The 21,640-nt window shown below is 43.6% G+C and overlaps 1 protein-coding gene across 3 annotated transcripts in view; it reads left to right on the top strand.

Moving 5' to 3' along the window:
• The window catches only part of shank2b (SH3 and multiple ankyrin repeat domains 2b), a 1,185,964-nt gene that overhangs the window by 316,561 nt on the left and 847,763 nt on the right, over positions 1 to 21,640 (top strand). For all 3 annotated transcript variants that reach the window (XM_073049802.1, XM_073049805.1, XM_073049804.1), the window contains 2 exons: positions 3,651 to 3,759; positions 8,495 to 8,646. In XM_073049802.1, coding sequence (XP_072905903.1) covers positions 3,651 to 3,759; positions 8,495 to 8,646 — 261 coding nt within the window. The remainder of the gene's footprint in view (positions 1 to 3,650; positions 3,760 to 8,494; positions 8,647 to 21,640) is intronic.

Genomic DNA, 21,640 nt, shown 5'->3' with positions numbered 1-21,640 from the left:
ACTGACATTCTGCACATTGATCCATTCATGTTCTCGATATTGATTGCTTATTTATTACTATTATTATTTCTTTCTTTCTTTTGTATCTGCTCAGTTTGTTGCCTTTTGCACATTGGATGAAGGGCCAAGTTGGTGTGGTCGTTCATTGATTCCATTATTGTTATTATTCTGTTACGTACTTATTGATTATGCCCACATGGAAATGAATTGCAGGGTTGTGTATGTAGTTAGATAATAAGTTTACTTGGAACTTTGAACCTTGAGAGTATAGTGTCACAGAGTCATAGCCTCTTTGGCCTCACTGGTCCCTGCCAATCAGGATTTCCATTTGCCCACATTTGGTCCATACCTCTCTAAAATTTTCCTGTCCATGTGTTTGCTCAAGTATCTTTTAAATGTCGTTAATGTTCTTCGCTCAACTACTTCCGCTGACAGCGCATTCCATACCTGGATCACTGTCTGATGAAAAAGTTCCTGTTAGATTTCTCACTTTTCGCTCAAACGTATGCCCTCTAGCTTGTAATTCCCCAAACCTGGGGGAGAAAAGCAGTGTGCATTATACAAAATCAATCCTTATTCTCCTAGTCTGTGATGAAAACAGCCCCAAACTCTCAACCTCTCTCTCCGTAACTCAATCCCTCAACCCCTGTCAATTCTTTTCTACACCCTTTCCTGTTTGATGATGTCTTTCTCACAACAGGGTGTCCAATATTATACACAATACTCCCAGAGTGGTTTCCCAAGTGTTGTGTCACAGAAAACATGGTCACTGAGTTACAGAGAATGAGAGTTCTAGAGCATGGGAATGGCCCCCTCAGCCCCAGTGTTCAACGCCAACCAGATTCCCATTTAAACCAATTTCATCTGCCTGCATTTGACATGTATCTTTCCAAACCTTTCTTATCCATGTACCCATCCAACTGCCTTTTCAATATTATTAATGTACCTGCCCCAACCACTTACTCTGATAGTTCATTCCATTTAGAAAAAGTCAAACTTCCAGTTCTTCATTCTTCAACCCTGGGCAAAACACTGGGCCCATTGACCATATCTAAGCCCCCTCATCATTTTATACCATGCATCTCAGTAAGATCACCCCTCATTCTCCTAGGCTGCAATGAAAACAGTCCTAACCTACTCAACCTCTCTCCAGACGGAGTCCCCTGAGTCCTGGCAACATCCTCGTAAATGTCCTCTATACTATCATCTTTCCTACAGCATGATGACCAGAACTAAACACATTATTTCTAATTCTGCCTCACCAGCATCTTATACAACCGCAGCATATCCCAAATTGTGATTGATGAAGGGCAACATGCCAAAACCTTTCTTCACTGCTCTGTCTACCTGTGATGCCAGGAGTGCTGGAGATTGGAATCAGATCTGAGCAATGCTATAAGTTACCCTTTGAACTAAAACGGAACTTATCAGAACCCGGTATTAAAATAGGTCAAAGCATTAAAATGTCCCAAGCATTCCCAAGGAGAATCAATTTATTAACAAGTAGCTTTCAGGATCCCTTGGCCCCGGGGCACCGTTAAGCACTGAAGACGTCCGGCAGTGCAGGCTCCCTCAGTCAGGTGAGTATTGGGTAAATACCTATTGCCAGCATAAAGTCAAATGCAGTGAAGTGCTTTGAAAGTGAAGTATCAAGGAAATGTCCAATCAAAGGGTTAACATATGAGACTGTTTAATGGCTCTGGGCCTGTACTCACTGGAATTTGGAAGATTCTGGAAAGGTGGGGGGTGGATCTCATTGAAATTACCGAATATTGAAAGGCCAAGATAAAGTGGCCATGGATAGGATGCTTCCAATAGTGGAGGAGTCTAGGACCAGCAGGCAAAGCCTCAGAATACAGAGTTATCCCTTCAGAACAGAGATGAGGAGGAATTTCTTTACCAAGAAGAGAGATGAATCTGCGAAATTCATTGCCACAGACGGTTGTGGAGGCAAGCCTTTGAGTATATTTAAAGCAGAGGGTGAATGTTTCTCGATTAGCCAGAGGGGGTCAAATGTTACAGGGAGAAGTCAGAAGAATGGGGTTGAGAGGGATAATAAATCAGGCATGATGGAATGGTGTGGCAGAATCGATGGGCTGAACAGCCTGATTCTGCTCCTATGTGTTACAGTCTTATGGTCAAGGAAATGTTCTTTCAACTTCTGCCTTGGGCACAATTGCATCCCAAATAGGCAGAAACCAGTTTTTCACCATTTGTGCTAAAGAGCAGATGGTACGCGATCCAATTTAAAATACAGAACATAGAACACTACAGCACAGTACAGGCTCGCTGTTGAGCCAATCATTTAATTTACTCTTAAGATCAATCTACTCCTTCTCTCCTCGTCTATGTAGCCTTCCATTTTTTTTGTCATCTATCTTCCCATCTAAGCTCTTCCCAATCATCCCTAATGTATCTGCCTTTACCACCACTGCTGGCAGGGTGTTCCACACACTCACCACGCTCTGTATATAAAAAAAACCTTACATTTGACATCCCCTCTCTATTTTCATCAAATCACCTTAAAAGAATGCCCTCTGGTATTAGTCACTTCCACCCTGGGAGAAAGCCTCTGACTATCCATGCGATCTATGCCTCTTATCACCTTGTACACCTCTATCAAGACACCTCTCACCCTCCTTCTCTCCAAAGAGAAGAGCTCTAGGTTGCTCAACCTATCCTCAAAAGACATTCTCTTTAATCCAGGCAGCAACCAGGTAACCATCCTCTGCACCTTCTCTAAAGCATCTATATCCTCCCTATAATGAGGTGACCAGAACTGAACAGAATATTCCTAGTGTGGGCTAACCAGAAATTTATAGAGCTGCAATGTCACCTCATGGCTCCTGGACTCAGTCCCCCGACCAATGAAGGTGAACACACCCATCAACAACCCTATCAACTTGCGTGGTGTGAATTTCCTCCCTATTTCCATGGGTTGGGAATGTGCTTTGGAGCAGCAAGATGTTACAGCTAATTTATTTAATGAGATACAGCATTAAACAGGCCCTCCTGACCCTTTGTGTCGCACTGTCCAGCAATCCCTTGATTTAACCCTAGCCTAATCATGGGACAATTTACAATGACCAATTAATCTACTAACCAGTAGTCTTTGAGGAAATTGAGGAAACCCATGCAAGTTCTCCATGTGGTGACGGGGAGAATGTACAAACTCCTTACGGAGAACGTTAGGAATTGAACCCAGGTGACTGGTTCTGTAAAGCATTGTGCTAACCGCTACGCTACCTTGTAGCCCCTGACTCAGGAGCTTTACTGTGAGAGCAACCATTTGTTTGCGATCAAGAGCTGACACTTGTTCAGCTGCATTTCTTTTAAATCGAAACTCAAATCCGGATCTTATATCCATGCTTCACGGCAGATCAGCACATTTTCCCTTCCAAACTAGTGTATGAAACCAGAAAAAAGTCCCTACAGCAAACCATGCATAGTTTCTTTTGATCTTTTCTTCTTTGTACAGAGCGAGCAGCACTGGGAATTACCCTTCGTATTACACATGCTAATTGTTCTACACTGGGAGCAGGCATTCTTTCGTAGCTGTGGTAATAACAATTATGGGAGTGGAATGTACCTGCCAAAGTGGCGATGGTGCCTCGGGCACTTTTCAAACAGTTACGTTTTGTTTTCTTCAGGCCAACCTGAGAAAATTTATGGACCACGTTCAACATCGTGCCGTTGAGAAGATTGCGAAGATGCTGGATCGAGGACTGGATCCCAACTATTATGACTCAGAGACTGGAGGTATGTCAAGGAGGAGGGAGAGAGTGTTTCATACTTGACAATGCCTGGGATGACAAGTAGAGGAGTGTTAGTCACACAGTACAGAAACAGGCCCTTCAGCCCATGCTCTGTGCCAGCCATCAAGTATCACTCTGTACTCATCCAATGTTAGGATATTCAACATACACCTTAGTGGCTACTTTATAAGGGAACTCCTGTGCTTAATAATGTGGCCACTGATTGCATGCTCCTGGTCTTTTTGCTGCTGCAGCCCATAGAAGTTTGACATGTTGTGCATTCAGAGATGCTCCTCTGCAGACCTCTGTTCTAACTCTTGGTTCTTTGAGTTACAATCGCCTTCCTGTCAGCTTGAACCAGTCTGAATGTTTTCCTCTGACCCCTCTCATTGACAAAGTATTTTCGCGCACAGTACTGCCACTCACTGGATGTTTTTTTTGTGTTTTTCACATCATTCTCTGTAAGCTCTAGACAGGGTTATGCATGGAAATCCCAGGAAAATAGCATTTTCTGAGATACCCAAATCATCCCATCTGGCACCAACAATCATTTCAGTCAAAGTAACATTAGGTCACATTTCTTCCCCATACTGTATGTCACCATACACAACCCTGAGATTCATTGTCTTGCGGTCACACTCAATAAATCCATAGGATAATAGCCATGGATTTATGGAGATTCAGTATTGTTTATTGATCTTCTTCAGTACACGAGTGTAAAGGAGAACAAAATGATTGTTACTCTGCAAAACACACACACACACTCACACATACTCTCTCACATACACACACACTCACACACACACACACACACACACTCACACACACACACACACACACACACACACACACACACACTCTCACTCACTCACACTCTCACTCACTCACACTCTCACACACTCACACACACACACACTCTCACACACTCTCACATACACACTCACACATACTCTCTCACATACACACACACACTCACACTCACACACACACACACACTCACATACACACACACACTCACTCACTCACACTCTCACACACACACACACTCTCACATACACACACACACACACACACACACACACACACACACACACACACACACACACACACACACACACACACACACACACACACACACACACACACACACAATGCTGGAGGAACTCAGCAGACCAGTACTTTTTCCCACAGGAAATGTCGACTTTACTCTTTTCCATAGGTGCTGCCCGGCCTGCTGAGTTCCTCCAGCGTTTTGTGTGTGATGCTCGGATTTCCAGCATCTGCAGATTTTTTCTTCTTTGTCATTTGATTGTTACTCTGGACTTGATGTAGCATAAACACAAAGATTAAGCATAAAAAGCACAATCAAAAACACAATAAATATGAATACATAAGATTAGCTTATATATATTGGACTCAATACATATATATATATATATATATATAGATATAGAGTGACACGAGGTGCAGAAGTGCCTGCACATAGGTGATTCTGATAGGAAAAGATAAAGTGGAGGGGGTTATTGATGGGGGAAAGGCAGTATAAAAATTCAAAGGTTCATTTGTTGTCAAAGTATACAACTCTGAAATGCTTCAATTCTCAGTGTGGCCAAGAAACCAAGAAAAGACAGGCAGCACGATCATCAACCCCCAAATCCCCTCTCTCCATTAAAAAAAACAAACAAAATGGATCAGGCACATCGACTCCCAAATCCCCCTCCTTGCACAAAAATAACAGAACGGATCAGGTTAGAGGTTAAAGTACAGATATGGAATAAAATATGCATAAATAATTAAATATCATGTACTTACAATGTAAACAGCATTATGAAAAGTGATTTAAAGTGTTTATAGTGCAATGCAGTGACTGAGGTAATAGATAGAGAGGGATGGGGAGGGGCTAACTAAAATGATTGATCAGATTAACTGCCTGGGAAATTATTAATAATTATTAATAATTTATATTAATACTGACACATTATGGATTATTTAAAAGTAACACCATGATTTAATCTGGGGATTGATGGCTTTATTTCACTTCTCTTACATTTTCTCTTTTCCATTGGTTAACTGATCAACGAATCTAAATTCAATGCAGCAGGCTGTAAGGAAGTGTGTGAATGAGTTGCACCATCTTGTGGCCATCCTCAGTACTGCAATGGTAATAACAGTTTGCTGTATCCACATTTACGAATTGCGGTCTCAAAATTCTGCACAGCCAAATGAAGTACTTTTTGCCAAATGAAATACTTTTTGAAATGCAGTCATCATTACAGGAAATGCAAGAGCCAAGTCCCACGCATCTGTATCCCACAAACAGCAGTGCTGATTCATAGCCAGATCATCACTCTAGTGATGTTGTCTAAGAGTCTAATATACCATAGTCTGTCAGGGAGATCACCGCAGGTTATCTTTCAATGGTGCCACATAACCAGTTATGCTCATCTATCATCTTCCAGCCACCCTCTTCCACCCGCCTCACCTTCTTATTCTGGTATCACCCCACCCCACCCCTTCCTTCTCATTCTTGAAGAAGGTCTTGGCCCAAAACATCGACTGTTTACTCATTTCCATAGAGGCTGCCCAACCTGCTGAGTTCCTCCAGCATTTTGTGCGCGTGTGTGTTGCTTTGGATTTTCCAGCAACTGCAGACTGCCTGTTTGAGATGGCACATGGAGCCACTGGAGTGCGTTGAAGACGCCGCTGTTATTAAACACGCCTATGTGAGGGCAGCACAGCTTTGTGGGCTGAAGGGCCTGTATTGTGCTGTAGGTTTTCTATGTTTCTAAATCAGAAGCCTTGGCTGACAGCAGAGGTCTGGCTAAGGCTGAGAGATCAGATGCTGCCTTCAGAACGGGATAAGACAGCTCTCAGGTCAACAAGAGTTGCGTTTTCCTGCGTCATCAGGAAGGCAAAACAGGATTATTCACAGGGAATAAACTTTTCTGTGACACCTGAGACACGGTGTGCATGTGACCATAATGGATTAGGCATTCACCCTACGGGTCAATGACAGTGAGGCTTCTCTTCCTGATAGACTGAATGTGTTTTATGTTCAGTTTGGTGCATGGAACGATGTGCTGGTGACGAAGGTCCTCTCCTCGGAGCAGGCGCTCTGTCTGGCCGCAACTGATGTGCGGAAGAACCTAGCCAGGGTCAACCCATGTAAAACCATGGGGCCTGATAATGTACCTGGTCAGGTGCTGAGGGATTGTGCAGCCCAGTTAGCAGAGATTGTAATAGACATCTTTAACATCTCTCACTGTCCCTCAGACACCATCTCAGTCCCCAAGGGGATGGCAGTCACCTGCCTCAACAACTACTGTCCAGAGACACTGAACTCAACAATAATGAAGGGCTTTGAGCGGCTGGTTATGGATCACAATGACCCCATTAAATCCTATCTTCCTGCTACATTGGACCTTTTCCAGTTTCATATTGCTCAAAATCAGCCTACTGATTATGCCATAGCCTCTGCACTCCACTCCGTCCTATCCTACCTGGAAAACGGTGCCTCATTTGCCAGAAAACTGTTTATCGACTTCAGCTCAACTTCAGCCCAGCGGAGAAGATTCTCATCCTTCAGAAGCTGGTGCATAAGCTGTTCTCATTGGGTCTCAGCACCTCTCTTTGTAACTGGGTCTTGGACTTCTTGACGGAAAGGTCGCACAGTCAGTCTGTGTTGGCAGAAACATCTCTAGCTCCATCATGCTCCTTGTGTCTGTGTGATCAGCCCACTGCTCTTCACGCTGCTGGTGCGTGACTGCACTGCTAGATCCAGTTCAAACCAAATCAGCAACTTCGCTGATGACACAACAGTGCTTGTCCTCATCAACAACGACAGCGAGGCGGCGTGCAGAGAGGGGGTAGAGCGGCTGGTAGAATGGTGCGAGCACAACAACTTGAGTCTCAACGTGGACAAGACCGAAGAGATGATTGCGGACTTTAGGAAGGTCCAGGCTGACCACGCCTCACTGCACATATCCGGCTCCTCCATGGAGAGAATTGGGTTTCTGGGAGTGCACATAATGGACAATCTTACCTGGTCCTTCATTACTGTCTCTTTAGCCAAGAAAGCAGTGTTTCTACTTCTGGAGGAGATTGAGTCAGGTGAGGCTTCCCCCCACCCCCCCCCCCCACCCTTTTTAACCAATTTTTACAGGAGGACATTTGAGAGCTTCCTGACCAGCTGCATGAACACCTGGTCTGGGAATTGCAAGGCCTCTGATCTCAGGTCCCTGCAAAAGGACTGCGAGGTTTGCTGAGAGGATCACTGGGGTGGCTCTTACATCCATCCGAGATATTGATCGGGGTGCTGCATATGTAGCTTTGCCAGTGATCCCTCCCATCCATCCAGCAATCTGTTTGACCCCTTCCATCAGGCAGGAGGTACCATAGCATCAGGTCAAGAACGATTATGATGGGAAGCAGGTTCTTCCCCCAGGCCTGGGGACGACTGAACATCCTGTCACCAGCCACGTCTCACCACGTATGAAACACCTGTACTTTTGTGCTGTTTACTTTTTAACTTACAGTTTACTTCTTAACTTACGTGTAACTTAATTTACAAATGGTAATATTACTTTGTGTTATGTGTGAGAGTTATACATACTGTGTTATGCACCTTGGTCTGGAGGAACGTTGTTTCATTTAGCGGGATACATGTGCACGGTTGAATGGCAATTAAACTGAACTTGAACTTGACCGTGGCTAATCATATGGTGGTTTCACCCTTGCAGAAACTCCGCTGACATTAGCCGCCCAGCTCGAAGTCCCGGTGGAGGTTATCAAGGCTTTACGAAATGGCGGCGCGCACCTGGATTTCCGCGCCAAGGATGGCGTGACTGCGCTGCACAAAGCCGCCAGGGCCAAGAACCACAAGGCGCTCATGGTAAGCCAGAGGATGAGCTCATCCAGGTCACGGTTGAGCCATATCCGAAATCCATTCACCCCAGCTGCCCACACACCTCTTACTGATCCCAGGTTTTAAATGGCTAGCTACGCTCTTACACAGATTCCTGCATAGGCAATCAAGGATCCCACCCATCCATCCAATATTCTCTTTGGCATTCTATCGTCAGGCAGGAGATTTTGATGCATAGAGACAAAAACGGTTAGGATGGGAGACAGCTTCTTCCCTCAGGCCATTAGCTTCTGATCTCACTGTTGCATTAGAAGTGTCACCAGCTAATTTGTACTCGCCCTACAATATTTAATTCATGCACTTTATTTTGTTTATCGATGTGTAATTAATTTGTAGATTTAATTCTTACTTTTCCAAGTTATCTATGTGTGTTATGTGTACTACTGTGCTTTACACCCTGATTTGGAAGAATACTGTCTCTTTTAATGGCGTACGTATAGTTAAATGAGAATAGACTTGACTTGACAGATGGATGAATGTAGCATGTAGGGCAACGTGGAAGGGAAGGGTTAGATTGATCCTGGAGTTAGTAAAAGGTCAGCACAACATTGTGGGCCTGTATTTTGCTGCAGTGTTCATGTTCCATGACCTACTTTTTGAAATGAACAACATGGCAGTTAATGGGGATGGGCAGTTAATGGTGGCCACACCAGTGACTAACAAAGAACGATGGTGAATGCCCCCGAAATATTCCTTCAGTAAGATGTGCTCCAGACTGTTCACATTACTCCCCAGGGACTGACCCAAAGTCTGCTTTATTGGTGCTTGCTCAATATTGGAAAATCACAGAGAAGAATCGCATGGCCTCTGCACGGGGTAACATGCAAATCCACGAAGCAATAGGGGAGAGGTAGTGTAGGGGATAGTACAGTTGCTTTAAAGGGCCAGCGATCGCTGGTCACGGTTCGATTTCCGCCACTGTTTCTAGGGAGTTTAGATGTTTTATTCTTATTTTGTTTTACGATAATGGTGCGGAGTAGGCCTTTCCTGCCCAAAGGGCCACGCTGCCCAACAACTCACCTATTTAACTCTAGCCGAATCCCCAGGACAATTTACAATGACAAATTAATCTACTAATGGGCACATCTTTGGACTCTCCAGACGTACAAAAAAGCTGGATGAACTCAGCAGCATCCGTTGAAAGAAGCAGTCAACGTTTCGGGTCGAGACCCTTCGTCAGGACTAAAGGAGGAGGGGGCAGGGGCCCTATAAAGAAGGTGGGGGGAGGGTGGAAAACCAATCAGAGGGAAGATCAAGGGGTGGGAGAGGGGAAGCAGGGAGGGGATAGGCAGGAGAGGTGAAGAAGGAATCTAAGGGGAAAGCACTATGGGTAGTAGAAGAAGGCAGAGTCATGAGAGGTGATAGGCAGCTAGAAGAGGAGACAGAGTGAAGGTGGGATGGGGAAAGGGAGAGGGAGGGAATTACTGGAAGTTGGAGAATTAGATGTTCATACCAAGGGGCTGGAGACTACCCAGACGGTAGATGAGATGTTGTTCCTCCAACTGAAGTTTGGCCTCATCATGGCAGTAGAGGAGGCCATGTATGGGCATATCCGAATGGGAATGTGAAGGAGAGTTGAAGTGAGTGGCAACCGGGAGATCCTGTCTGTTGTGTCTTTGGACTCTGTTTTCCCCTTGGGTTTTCTCTGGGTCCTCTGGTTTCCTCGCACATTGCAAAGAAATGCAGTTACGATTAGGTTTCATGTTAGTGAGTTGTGGGCATGTTACGTTGGAACCAGAAGGATGGTGTCACTTGTAGGCTGCCTCCAGAAGTCCTCAGACTGTGTTGGTTACTGACACAAATGACGCATTTCACTGAATGTTTCAACCTACATGTGACAAATAAAGCTAATATTTAATCTCTTTCTTTAGAACGTATACTAATTCAGGAAGTTCTGTGAACAGTTCAAGGGCTCTTCACTATCCCTGACCCTGAAACTAGCACTGGCCTCATCTCATCCCCAAAGTAATCATAGTAATAGTTGTTGAATCTTTTAGTAACTCTCACATTGGAATGATATCACGACACATACAGTCTAACCTTTACTTGGTTTAATTTTAGCCCTCAGAGAGGCTGAGATGTGATGAAATTTGTAATAGTTGCTGGAATTCCATAGTTCAAACTGTCTGAGCGCTTTGCATTCTCACAGTATGTTAACTAGGACTTGTCTAATGTAGAAGGTACAGCAGGGATTGTATAATGCCTCTGCTCTTCAAGCGTCCTTCAACAGGCTGTCCTGCAGAGGGCGCACTAGAGCAACAATTGAGCTGGTGAGATTTGGATTTTGGAGAAGAGTCTTCAGCCGACAGCCAAAACAGGCTATTTAACTCAGCTGGTCTGTTCTACCCCCATACACACTTTTTTTTTGTCAGTTTACTCCTTTCTCCCATGTCTACTACATTCGCTGGAAAGTATCCAGCCAGATCTGCTTACTTGCTGCAACCATTCCAGGACATATTGAGTTCTGTGTCCTCGACAGCCTTTATCATGAATTTCCCTTTGGATTCAGCTGCCCTCTTTACGTCCGGTTGCTTTGTGGATGGCAACACAATTGTGAGGCCAGTGGCTGTGTGTTCAAGTTCCATCACACCATAAGAGAACATCAAAAAACTGCTGATTCTCAAGTCAAGTCACTTTTTATTGTCATTTTGACCATAACTGCTGGTACAGTACACAGTAAAAAGGAGACAATGTTTTTCAGGACCATGGTGCTACATGAAACAGTACAAAAACTACACTGAATTACATAAAAACAACACAGAAAAAACTACACTAGACTACAGACCTACCCAGGACTGCATAAAGTGCACAAAACAGTGCAGGCATTACAATAAATAATAAACAACACAATAGGCATGGTAGAGGGCAGTAAGTTGGTGTCAGTCCAGACTCTGGGTATTGAGGAGTCTGATGGCTTGGGGGAAGAAACTGTTATGTAGTCTGGTCATGAGAGCCCGAATGCTTTGGTGCCTTTTCCCAGATGGCAGGAGGGAGAAGAGTTTGTATAAGGGGTGTGTGGGGTCCTTCATAATGCTGTTTGCTTTGCGGATGCAGCGTATGGTTTAAATGTCTGTAATGGCGGGAAGAGAGACCCCCAATGAGAAATCTGTAAGAGATACTCAATGCTGGAAACATTCAGCAGGTGAGGCAGTGTCTGTGCAGAGAGAAGTAGTTAATATTTCAGATCTGGGGACCCTTCACCAGAATAGTCCTGCTACGCAGACTTAAAATCTTATTTAGAGATATAGCATGGTAACAGGCTCTTTTAGCCCAGCGAGCCCAGACCACCCAATTACACCCGTGTGACCAATTAACCTACTATCGTGTGTGGGTGGACAGCGAAGCATCTGCGTGGTCACTGGGAGAATGTGCAAAGTCCTTCCAGGCAGCGGTGAAATTGAACCTGAATTGCTGGCACTGTGGTAAATTTACGTGAAACACTATGCTACCGTGCCATCGCACTTGAACAAGTGTGAAAAAGTGTGAGGTGACACTATTGTGCTGTGCAAAGGAAGTGCTGAACTGCTAGAAGTGCTGTGTTTTCGATCGTTCAATTTAAGTTCCGCCTGCTCTCCCACATCAAAGTTCTGTTACAGATTCAGCAACAATAAATATATGAGTGAGGCAGGGGTTTTTATAACAAACAAAACGTTTATTAAACACTGAAAAACAAACCCCCAAAAGTAAACAAACAACTAACGTAACCGGGAGTCAGCTGCTGTGCGACAGCTTAAACAGTTCTTAAAGCAATGAAGCTTAAACAGTTCTTAAAGCAATGAAGCTTAAACAGTTCTTAAAGCGATGTTGCAAAAACAGTTCTTAAAGCGATGTTCTTCAAAGTAGTACTGCAAAAGTTCAAAATGCTTACAGTCCATTAAAGGAGAGACTTTTTAGACAATTTAAATTCTCTTTCACGTCATTTTGCTGCGATTCCCAGTCGAACTACTTTTCCCACGGAGAATTTACGAAGATGGAAATGAAACGGCTTAAAGGCACTGACCTTTCCTTTACAAAACTGTTCCGAATCCTTTCTGCTATTTCGCAGGGATTAACACGGGGACAGCCAACGAATTCCTTCCGAATGAGGATCAAACAAGGTCGAACCTGTTTCATCGTCGAAATTGACTTTCCTCGATCTTTTAACTCCCGAACTCCGATCTTCACTCTCCACTGATTTTTAACTGGCAGTATTATAAAGAAACTGCCGGCAATGACCTTTTAAACTTTAGGCATTAAATAAAACTCCACCTTTCAACTAAACTGCATCATAATATTGGACCACACAGTAGCATGAAGTCAAAATGGCAAATCCAGCCACGAACTGCCCCTCCTCACAGGAAGGGGTCCTCCTTTTATACCCTGTAAAAAAAACCTGTCATATGACCTCTACTGGCGGGAAAATGACATCACTCCACCATCACAAGACCATTACCTCAAGTCCAGTATAGCTTCAACACCACTGTCACGTGTCACAGATACGTAACAGTTCAAAGTGAATATATTAACAAAGTACATACATATATGTCACCATATTCAACCCTGAGATTTATTTTCTTGTGGGCATTTGATGAATCAAAGGACATTTATTATCAAAGTATATCTGCAGTATACAATCTGAGATTTATCTCACCCCAGACAGCCAAGAAACACCAAACAGCTATATTCACAGTAAATACAAAGAAACACAATGGAATCAATGAAAAACTGCACGAACAATCAAAGTGCAAAAGACAAGAAACTGTGCAAATACAAAAAAAGCAATAAATATTGTGAACATGAGTTGTAGAGTCCTTAAAAGTGAGTCCATAGGCTATGGAATCAGTTCAGTGTTGGGGTGAGTGAAGTTACTCCCTCTGGTTCAAGAGCCTGATGGTTGATTGCTGGTGATTGCTCCTGAAACTGGCAATGTGGGACTTGAAGCTCCTGTACCTTCTTCCTGATGGCGGCAGTGAGAAGAGAGCATAGCCTGGGTGGTGGGGGTCCTCAGTGATGGATGCTGCTTTCCCACTTCAACGCTCCTTGTAAATGTGCTCAGGGGTGAGGAGGGCTTTACCTATGATGTAAGTAACCCAGTGGTACTGTTCAAAGTAGATTGGGGACATTGTTCCTGATGACCTAACTAGTATTTATCCTCATTGGAATCAATTATCTAGTCATTATGTGGCTGCTCTTTATGAGCTACTTAGCTGAGCTCTCTCCCGCAACAGTGAGCACACTTCAGAAAACATTTCATTATCTATAAAGTCCCATGCGACGTGGAAAGCATATAAATGGAAATCTTTACCTGATTACTTCTCTATCTTGGTCTTATCCACATGTGGGAGCATCTTCTGTAATCTACTCTATAAGAGCTGTTGAATTATGATACCTTAGTGATCCAAAGGTTCTTCGGAGGTCAAGAATAAGGCATAAAACTTGCTGCTTACAGTCGTTTTATTATTACAAGAACAGAAAACAAGAGAAGAAAGAGGAGCTGAGAGAACAAAGAAAAGAAAATAGGAAAAAGCACTTGTGGCCGTCTAATTAGACGAGAAATAACAACATTATAACAACAACAATTAACCTATAAAAGAGCCAGATTCAAGTGGTGTAACACTTGCTTCCAGAAAAATATAGAAGCAGCTGAACTGTGATTTTTTGAAAACTCACTGAACAATTACACAGCTATAGGTAATGATATAAAAATACAAGCAAGCAAGCATAAAAAATGTAAAACTACAAGGAAAGTAATATCTGCTTCACCCAAAAGGGCGGCATTGGTCTCTGAATGGTAGTGAGAGAGGAGGTTCAAGGTTCCGAGTAAATTTATTGTTATTGAACCAGAATCAAGTTCAATATTATTGGTATATATTGTGATATTGGTTGCTTTACAGCAACAGTACAAGGTAATGTATAATAAAAACTGTAAATGAATGCAAAAAGAGCAAAAAATACTGAAGTAATGCACATGGGGTGTTAGTCTGTTCAGAAATCCGATGGCAGAGGGGAATAAGCTGTACCTAATATATTGAGAGTGTGTGACTTCAGGCTCCTGTACATCCTCCGTGATGAGGGCATGCCCTGGCTGAAGGGTGTCTTTAATGACGGATTCTGCCTTTTGAAGATGTATTCAATGCTGAGGTGGCGAGTGTCCATGATGGAGCTGGCTTGAGTTTGCAAATTACTATGTTTTTTTTTCTGATCCTGCACAGTGGTCCCTCCAGACACTAATGCGACCAGTCAGCATGCTCCTCATGGTACATCTGTAGAAATTTGCAAGTCTTTGGTGCTGTACCATGTCTCCTCAAATTTCTGCTGTCGTACCTTCATTGTAATTGCATCAATATGTTGGGCCCAGGATAGATCTTCAAAGATGCTGGCACCCAGGAAATTGAAACTGCCTTCCACAGTACAACCAATTCCCAGATGAATCCTTTTTAATTCCTTGGGGTTTATAGATGTTAAGTGTTAACAATATCCAAAGATATTGTTGTGACCACCACTCAACCAGCTGATCTATCTCACTCTGGTATGCCTTATTACTTTCGGCGAAGTACTTGTTTGTCACCATATATTTCCCCGAGATTCATCTTCTTGCAGGCATTCACAAAAAAAACCCCAAAAATACAATAGAACCAATAAAAAAAGTGAAGGGATAAGTGTTGCTCCTGTGACAGCAGGGGAATGTGGTCGGGATGGGGAAGGATGGATGGGAAGGGATGGTCATACCAGATAATCAGAGAGAGAATAGTCCTAGAGGGATGGCAAATGGACTCAGGTGGTGGTGAGGGGAAGATGTAACTTGTGGGATTCTGAATTCTGGTGAAATGGTGAAGGGTGATGTGCTGGATACAGAGGTTAAAGGGGTGAAAGGTGAATACCAGGGAAGGTAAATACAATGTTAGCATTCATTTCAAAAGGTATTTAAGAGCAAGAAGGTAATGCTGAGGCTTGGTGCAGCATTGGTCAGACAGCACTTGGAGAATTGTGTGCAGTTTTTGAACCCACAACTGAGAAAGGATATTGAAGAAGGACCAGAGGAGGTTCATGAGAATAATCTTTGGGAATAAAAGGGTGTGTATATATGAGGAACATTTGATGGCTCTGGGCCTGTCTTCACCAGAGTTTAGAAATATGAGAGGATTTTCATTGAAACCTATCGAATAATGAAAGGCCCAGGTAGAGTGAATGTAGAAAGGATGTTTCCAATAGTGGGAGAGTCTAGGACCAGATCATAGTGTCTCAGAATAACAGGATGTTCCTTTAGAACAGAGATGAGAAGGAATTTCTTTAGCCAGAAGGTGCTGAATCTGTGGAATTTATAGCCACAGATGGCTGTAGAGACTAAGCCATTGGGTTAATAAGAGGTTGAAAGGTTTTGATTAGTAAGGGTGTCAAAAGTTACAGGAGGATGGGGTTCAGAGGGATAATAAATTGACCATGATGGAATAGCAGAGCAGACTTGATGGGCTGAATGGCCTAACTCAGCTTCTTTGTCTTTATGGTCTTATAGTCTATAACTCTATAACTCTGTGAAGTATAACTCTGTTCTGTTGGTGCGGTGAGGTGGGGGTGTGGTGAGGGTGGTAGTGGTTAGAGAAACCTCATGTGGATTCCATCAACCATGGCAGATGGGAAGCAAGATTTACAGAAAGAAGGAGGTCATCTCAGAAGGCTTGGAGCAGAATGCTTCACCTTATCAACAGAGACAGAGAAACTGAGGGAAAAAGGATTGTATCCTTACAGGAGACCGTATAGGGGAAGAGTTGCTTTAGTAACTGTGAGAGTCAGTGGATTTATCTTGGACATTAGTGGCTAATTTGTCCCCTGTGATGAAGGCAAGAGATTCTGATGCGGAATAGAGGTGACAGGTCAAAGATCAAAGTAAATTCATTATTAAAGTATGTTTGCCATATATACTGTGTGTATATTTCAGTGCAAAAAGTATCGCAGGAAAGGCCGATGAGCTCAGGGCACGGATCAACACCTGGATTATGACGTTGTAGCCATCAGTGAGACTTGGTTGCAGGAGGGGCAGGACTGGCAGCTCAATATTCGAGGTTCAGTTGCTTTAGACATGACAAAGTGGGAGGGATCAAAGGAGGAGGGGTGGTGTTACTGGTCAGGGAAAAAGTCACAGCAGTGCCCTGTCAGGACAGACTGGAAAACTTTCTAGTGAGGCATTATAGGTGGAACTGAGAAATAAGAAACGTATGACTACTTTAATATGGCTATATTACAGACCATTTAACAGTCCAAGGAACAAATTTGTAAAGAGATCTCAGACTGTTGTAAGAGACATAAGGTTGTTATAGTAGGTGACTTTAACTTTCTACATATTGACTGGGACTCCCATACTGTAAAAGGACTAGATGGGATAAAGCTTGTCAAATGTGTATGGGAAAGTTTCCTTAATTGGTACAAAGAAGTCCCAATGAGAGAGAGTGTAAGATACTTGATCTGCTATTAGGGAATGAGACAGAGGAAGTGACAGAAATTTGTGCAACACACGCACAAAATACTGGAGAAACTCTGCGGGCCAGGCAGCATCTATGGAAAAAAGTACATTTGACGTTTTGGGTCGAAACCCTTCGGCAGGACCTCGGATTTCCAGCATCTGCATATTTTCTCTTGTTTGTGACAGAAATTTGTGTCAGTGAACATTTGCATCTCATGATCACAATGCCATTGGTTTAAAGTAAATATGCAAAAAGTTAGCTCTGTTCCATGGGTTCTGAATTGAAGACAGGCCAATTTTGTTGCTGTCACAAAGGATCAGGCAAGCGTGGATTGGGCCAGACTGTTTTTTGGCAAAGTTGTACTTGGTAAGTGGAAGGCTTTCAAAAATGGAAATTAGAATGCAAAGCTTCTATGTGCCTGTCAAAATGAAGGGCAAAGTTTACTGGTGTAGGGAAACTTGGTTTTCAAGAGACATTGACGGGCTGATGAGGAAAAAGGTGCATAGTAGGTGTAGGCAGGTAGGAACAAATGAGGTGCTTCTGGAGTGTAGAAAATGAAAGAGAACACAGGAGGGCTAAAAGAAGGCATAAGGTTGTTCTAGCAGACAAGGTGAAGGAGAATCTTAAGAGATTCTACAGATATGATAAGAGCAAAAGGATTGCAAGGAACAACATTTATCCTCTGGAAGATCAGAATGGTAATCCATATGTGGAGCCAAAAGAGCTGGGGGAGATCTGAAATGAAATTTTTTGCATCTGTATTTACTCAGGAGTTGCACACAGAGTCGAGAGAAGTGAGGCAAAGAGGCATTAACTTCATGGGGCCTTTACAGATTACAGAGGAGGAGGAGGAGGCAAATTAGGGTGGATAAATCCCCAGGGCCTGACAAGATGTTCCCTTCGACCCAGCAAGTGCAGAAATTGCTAGAGCCTTAGTAGAGATATTTAAATCATCCTTAGCAAAAGGTGAGGTACTGGAATATTGGAAGATAGCCAGTGTAGTTCTGCTCTTTAAGAAAGGCTCTAGAAATAATCCAGGACATTATAGGCTGGTAAACCTAACATCAGTGTTGGGAAAATTATTGGGAGGTATTCTAAGGGACTGGGTACATAAGTATTTAGATAGATGTGGACTGATTAAGGATAGTCAGCATGGCTTTGTGCATGGTAGGTCATGTCTAACCAATCTTAATGGAGTTTATTGAGGAAGTTAACAGGAAAGTAGATGAAGGCAAGACAGTGAGTATTATCTGCATGGATTTTAGCGGGTCCTATCAAGAAGGTTCAGTCACTCAGCATTCAAGATGAGGTAGTAAATTGCATTAGACATTAGCTTTGTGGGCGAAGCCAGAGAGGGGTAGTAGATGATTGACTCTGACTGGAGGCCTGTGCCTAGCGGAGTACCAGAGGGATCGGTGCTGGGTCCTTTGTTGTTTATTATCCAGATTATTGATATAGATGACAATGTGGTTAACTGGATCAGCGGATTTGTGGATGGCACCAAGTTTGGGTGTGTAGTAGATAGAGAGGAAAGCTATTGTGGCTTGCAGTGGGATCTGGAGCAGGTGGAAAATGGGCTGTAAAATGGCAGATGGAATTTAATGTAGGCAAGTGCGAGGTTTTGCACTCCAGTGGGACCAACCAGGGTAGGTCTTACACAGTGAGCAGTAGGGCGCTGAGGGGTGTGTCCTTAGGGATCTGGGAATACAGGACCATAATTTGTTGAAAGTGGTTGATTGGTAGATAGAGTCATAAAGAAAGTACATTCACCTTCATAAATCAAAGTATTGAGTACAGGAGATGGGATGTCATGTTGAAATTGTGCTAGATATTGTCGAGGCCTAATTTGGAGTATGTGAACCCTTTTGACCACTTACCTACAGGAAAGATGTAAATGAAGCTGAAAGAGTACAAAGAAAGGAAAGATTGGGTAGGTTAGGGCTTTATTCCTTGTAAAGCAGAAGATTGAGAGGAGATTTGATAGAGGTATACTAAATTATGAGGGGTGTAGATAGGATAAATGCAAGAGGCTTTTTCAATGGAAGTTGGGTGGGACTACAATCAGAGGTCATGGGTTAAGGGTGAAAGGTGAAAAGTTTAAGGGGAACATGCAGGGAAATGTCTTCACTCCGAGGATCATGTGAGTGTGGAATGAGCTGCCTGCACAAGTGGCGCATGTGAACTTGATTTCAATGTTTAAAAGAAGTTTGGATAAGTACATGGATAGTGGGGGTATGGAGGGCTATGGTCCTGATGTAGGTCGATGGGAGCAGGCAATTTAAATGGTTTTGGCATGAACTAGATGGGCCCAAGGGCCTTTTTCTGTGCTGTACACAGCCTTTTTCTATGACTCTATATACAACCTTGAGAATGATTTTCTTGCAGGCACCCACTGGAAAAATAGGAAGTATTTGTTTATCTTTTATTTTGAAATATGGCGCAGACCAGGCCCTTCTGGCCCACTGTGCCATGCTGTCCATCAGCCACCAGTATAAACCTAGCCTAATCACAGTACAATTTACAATGATCAATTAACCTACTAACTGGTATGTCTTTGGACTAAACCCATGCATACACGGTACAAACTTTCTTACAAAGGATGCTGGAACTGATCTCTGAACTGCTACGCCATCATGGTGCTCTCTTTGCTACCAAAACACCCATGGTTTTTCATGGATTCTGTTGTCTAAATACCACACACAACAAAGACCAATAAACACCCAAAGGAGAAGAAATTGTGGCAATAATAAAAAAGTAAACAATACTGAGAATTTGAACTACAGAGTCCTCGAAAGTGAGTCCGTAGGCTGTGGATTTTGTCAGTGCAGAGACGAGTGAAGCCATCATCCACACCAGTCCAGGAGATGATAAAGATGACGATTTCTGTGCATGTGCACAAATCAGCATCAACACATACTCCCATTGCCACAATCTCAAGATCCGTCTTGTTCCTTTTTTGTCCCTTCATAATCTACGATCACCTGCTTTTTGTTCTTAACTTTCCTGCTTTCTATCCTATCACATACCTTGCTGCATCTGCCTCTTAAACTGTCCTGATGAAGGGTCTTGGCTCGAAATGTTAACATTTTAGATGCTGCCTGACTTGCTGAGTTCCTTTGGCGTTTTGTGTGTTGCTCAAGAGATTCCCAACATCTTCAGAATCTTGTGTGCCTCTCTCTCTGCCTCCCTTTCTCTCTCTCTCTCTCTCTCTGCCTCCCTTTCTCTCTCTCTCTCTGCCTCCCTTTCTCTCTCTCTCTCTCTCTGCCTCTCTTTCTCTCTCGCTCTCTGTCTCAACCTTCTCTCTTTCTCACTTTCTGTCCATCTCACACACAGACACCCTCTGTCCCACTCTCTCTTTCTCTCTCTCTCTCTCTCTCTCACACAAACACATGCGCGCGCACTCTCTCTCTCCAATGGGAGAGCCAGTCTCCAGGGCCCAGCTCACAATTCTGCATGTATTCCAATTCACCCCCACACCTCTGTCTCTCCCACGCTGCCTCCTGCAGCTCCTCTCCTGAGCGGCTGTAACAAATGACGCCGCGACATGGGCCCGTCCTTCGGTGCGTTTGTACCGTCCGTGTGTCCTCTTGTTCCTGTGTTTGGGAGTCAGAAGGATAGATACTTTATTGATCCAAAGGAAATTACAATGTCACAGTAGCATTACAAGTGTACAGGTATACAAATATACAAACATTAGAAGAGATGTAAGAAAGAATAAAAAATAAGTTACCTCAGGCAGTCAAACGGGGTGGGGGGTGATGGTCATCACTTCCCTGGATCTAGGTTGACTCATTACAGAGCCTAGTAGCCGAGGTGAAGAATGACCTCGTATAGTGCTCTTTGGAGTGGCGCGGTTGTCCTAGTCTACTGCTAAAAGTGCTCCTCTGTTCAGCCAAGGTGGCATGCAGAGTGTGAGAGACATTGTCCAGAATTCCCAGGATGTTCCGTAGGGTCCTTTGTTCTATCACAGCCTTCAGTGTGTCCAGTTTGACAGAGCCAGCCTTTCTAATCAGTTTACTGAGCCTGCTGGCATTACCCATGTTGATGCCATTGCCCCAGCACACCACCTCATAGAAGATTGTACTGGTGACAACAGACTGGTAGAACATGTGAAGGAGAGGCCTGCATACTCCAAAGGACCTCAGCTCCTTGGGAAGTAGAGACAACTCTGGCCCTTCTTATACCAGCCTCTGTGTTGGTGCTCCACTCAAGTCTTGTCATCCAGGTGCACCCCCAGGTACTTGTAGGTCCTCACCACATCCACATCCTCACCATCAATAGTAACAGGGAGCAGTGCAGGCTTAGTCTTCCTAAAGTCCATCACCATCTCCTATGTCTTATTGATGTTGAGTTGCAGGTGATTCACCTTGCACCATTTGACAAAATGCACCAGGACCCAGGTACTTATCCTCCCATTCTCCCTTTATACACCCAACGATTGCTGAGTCATCAGAGAATTTCTGCAGATGACATGTCTCAGTGATGTATCTAAAGTTCATGGTACACAGGGTAAACAGGAAGGG

The sequence above is a fragment of the Hemitrygon akajei genome, chromosome 6 (genome assembly GCF_048418815.1).
Source record: "Hemitrygon akajei chromosome 6, sHemAka1.3, whole genome shotgun sequence".
Lineage (NCBI taxonomy): Eukaryota > Metazoa > Chordata > Chondrichthyes > Myliobatiformes > Dasyatidae > Hemitrygon > Hemitrygon akajei.
Note: the sequence above shows the minus strand (reverse complement) of the source record. Positions and strands in the feature narration are given on the sequence as shown.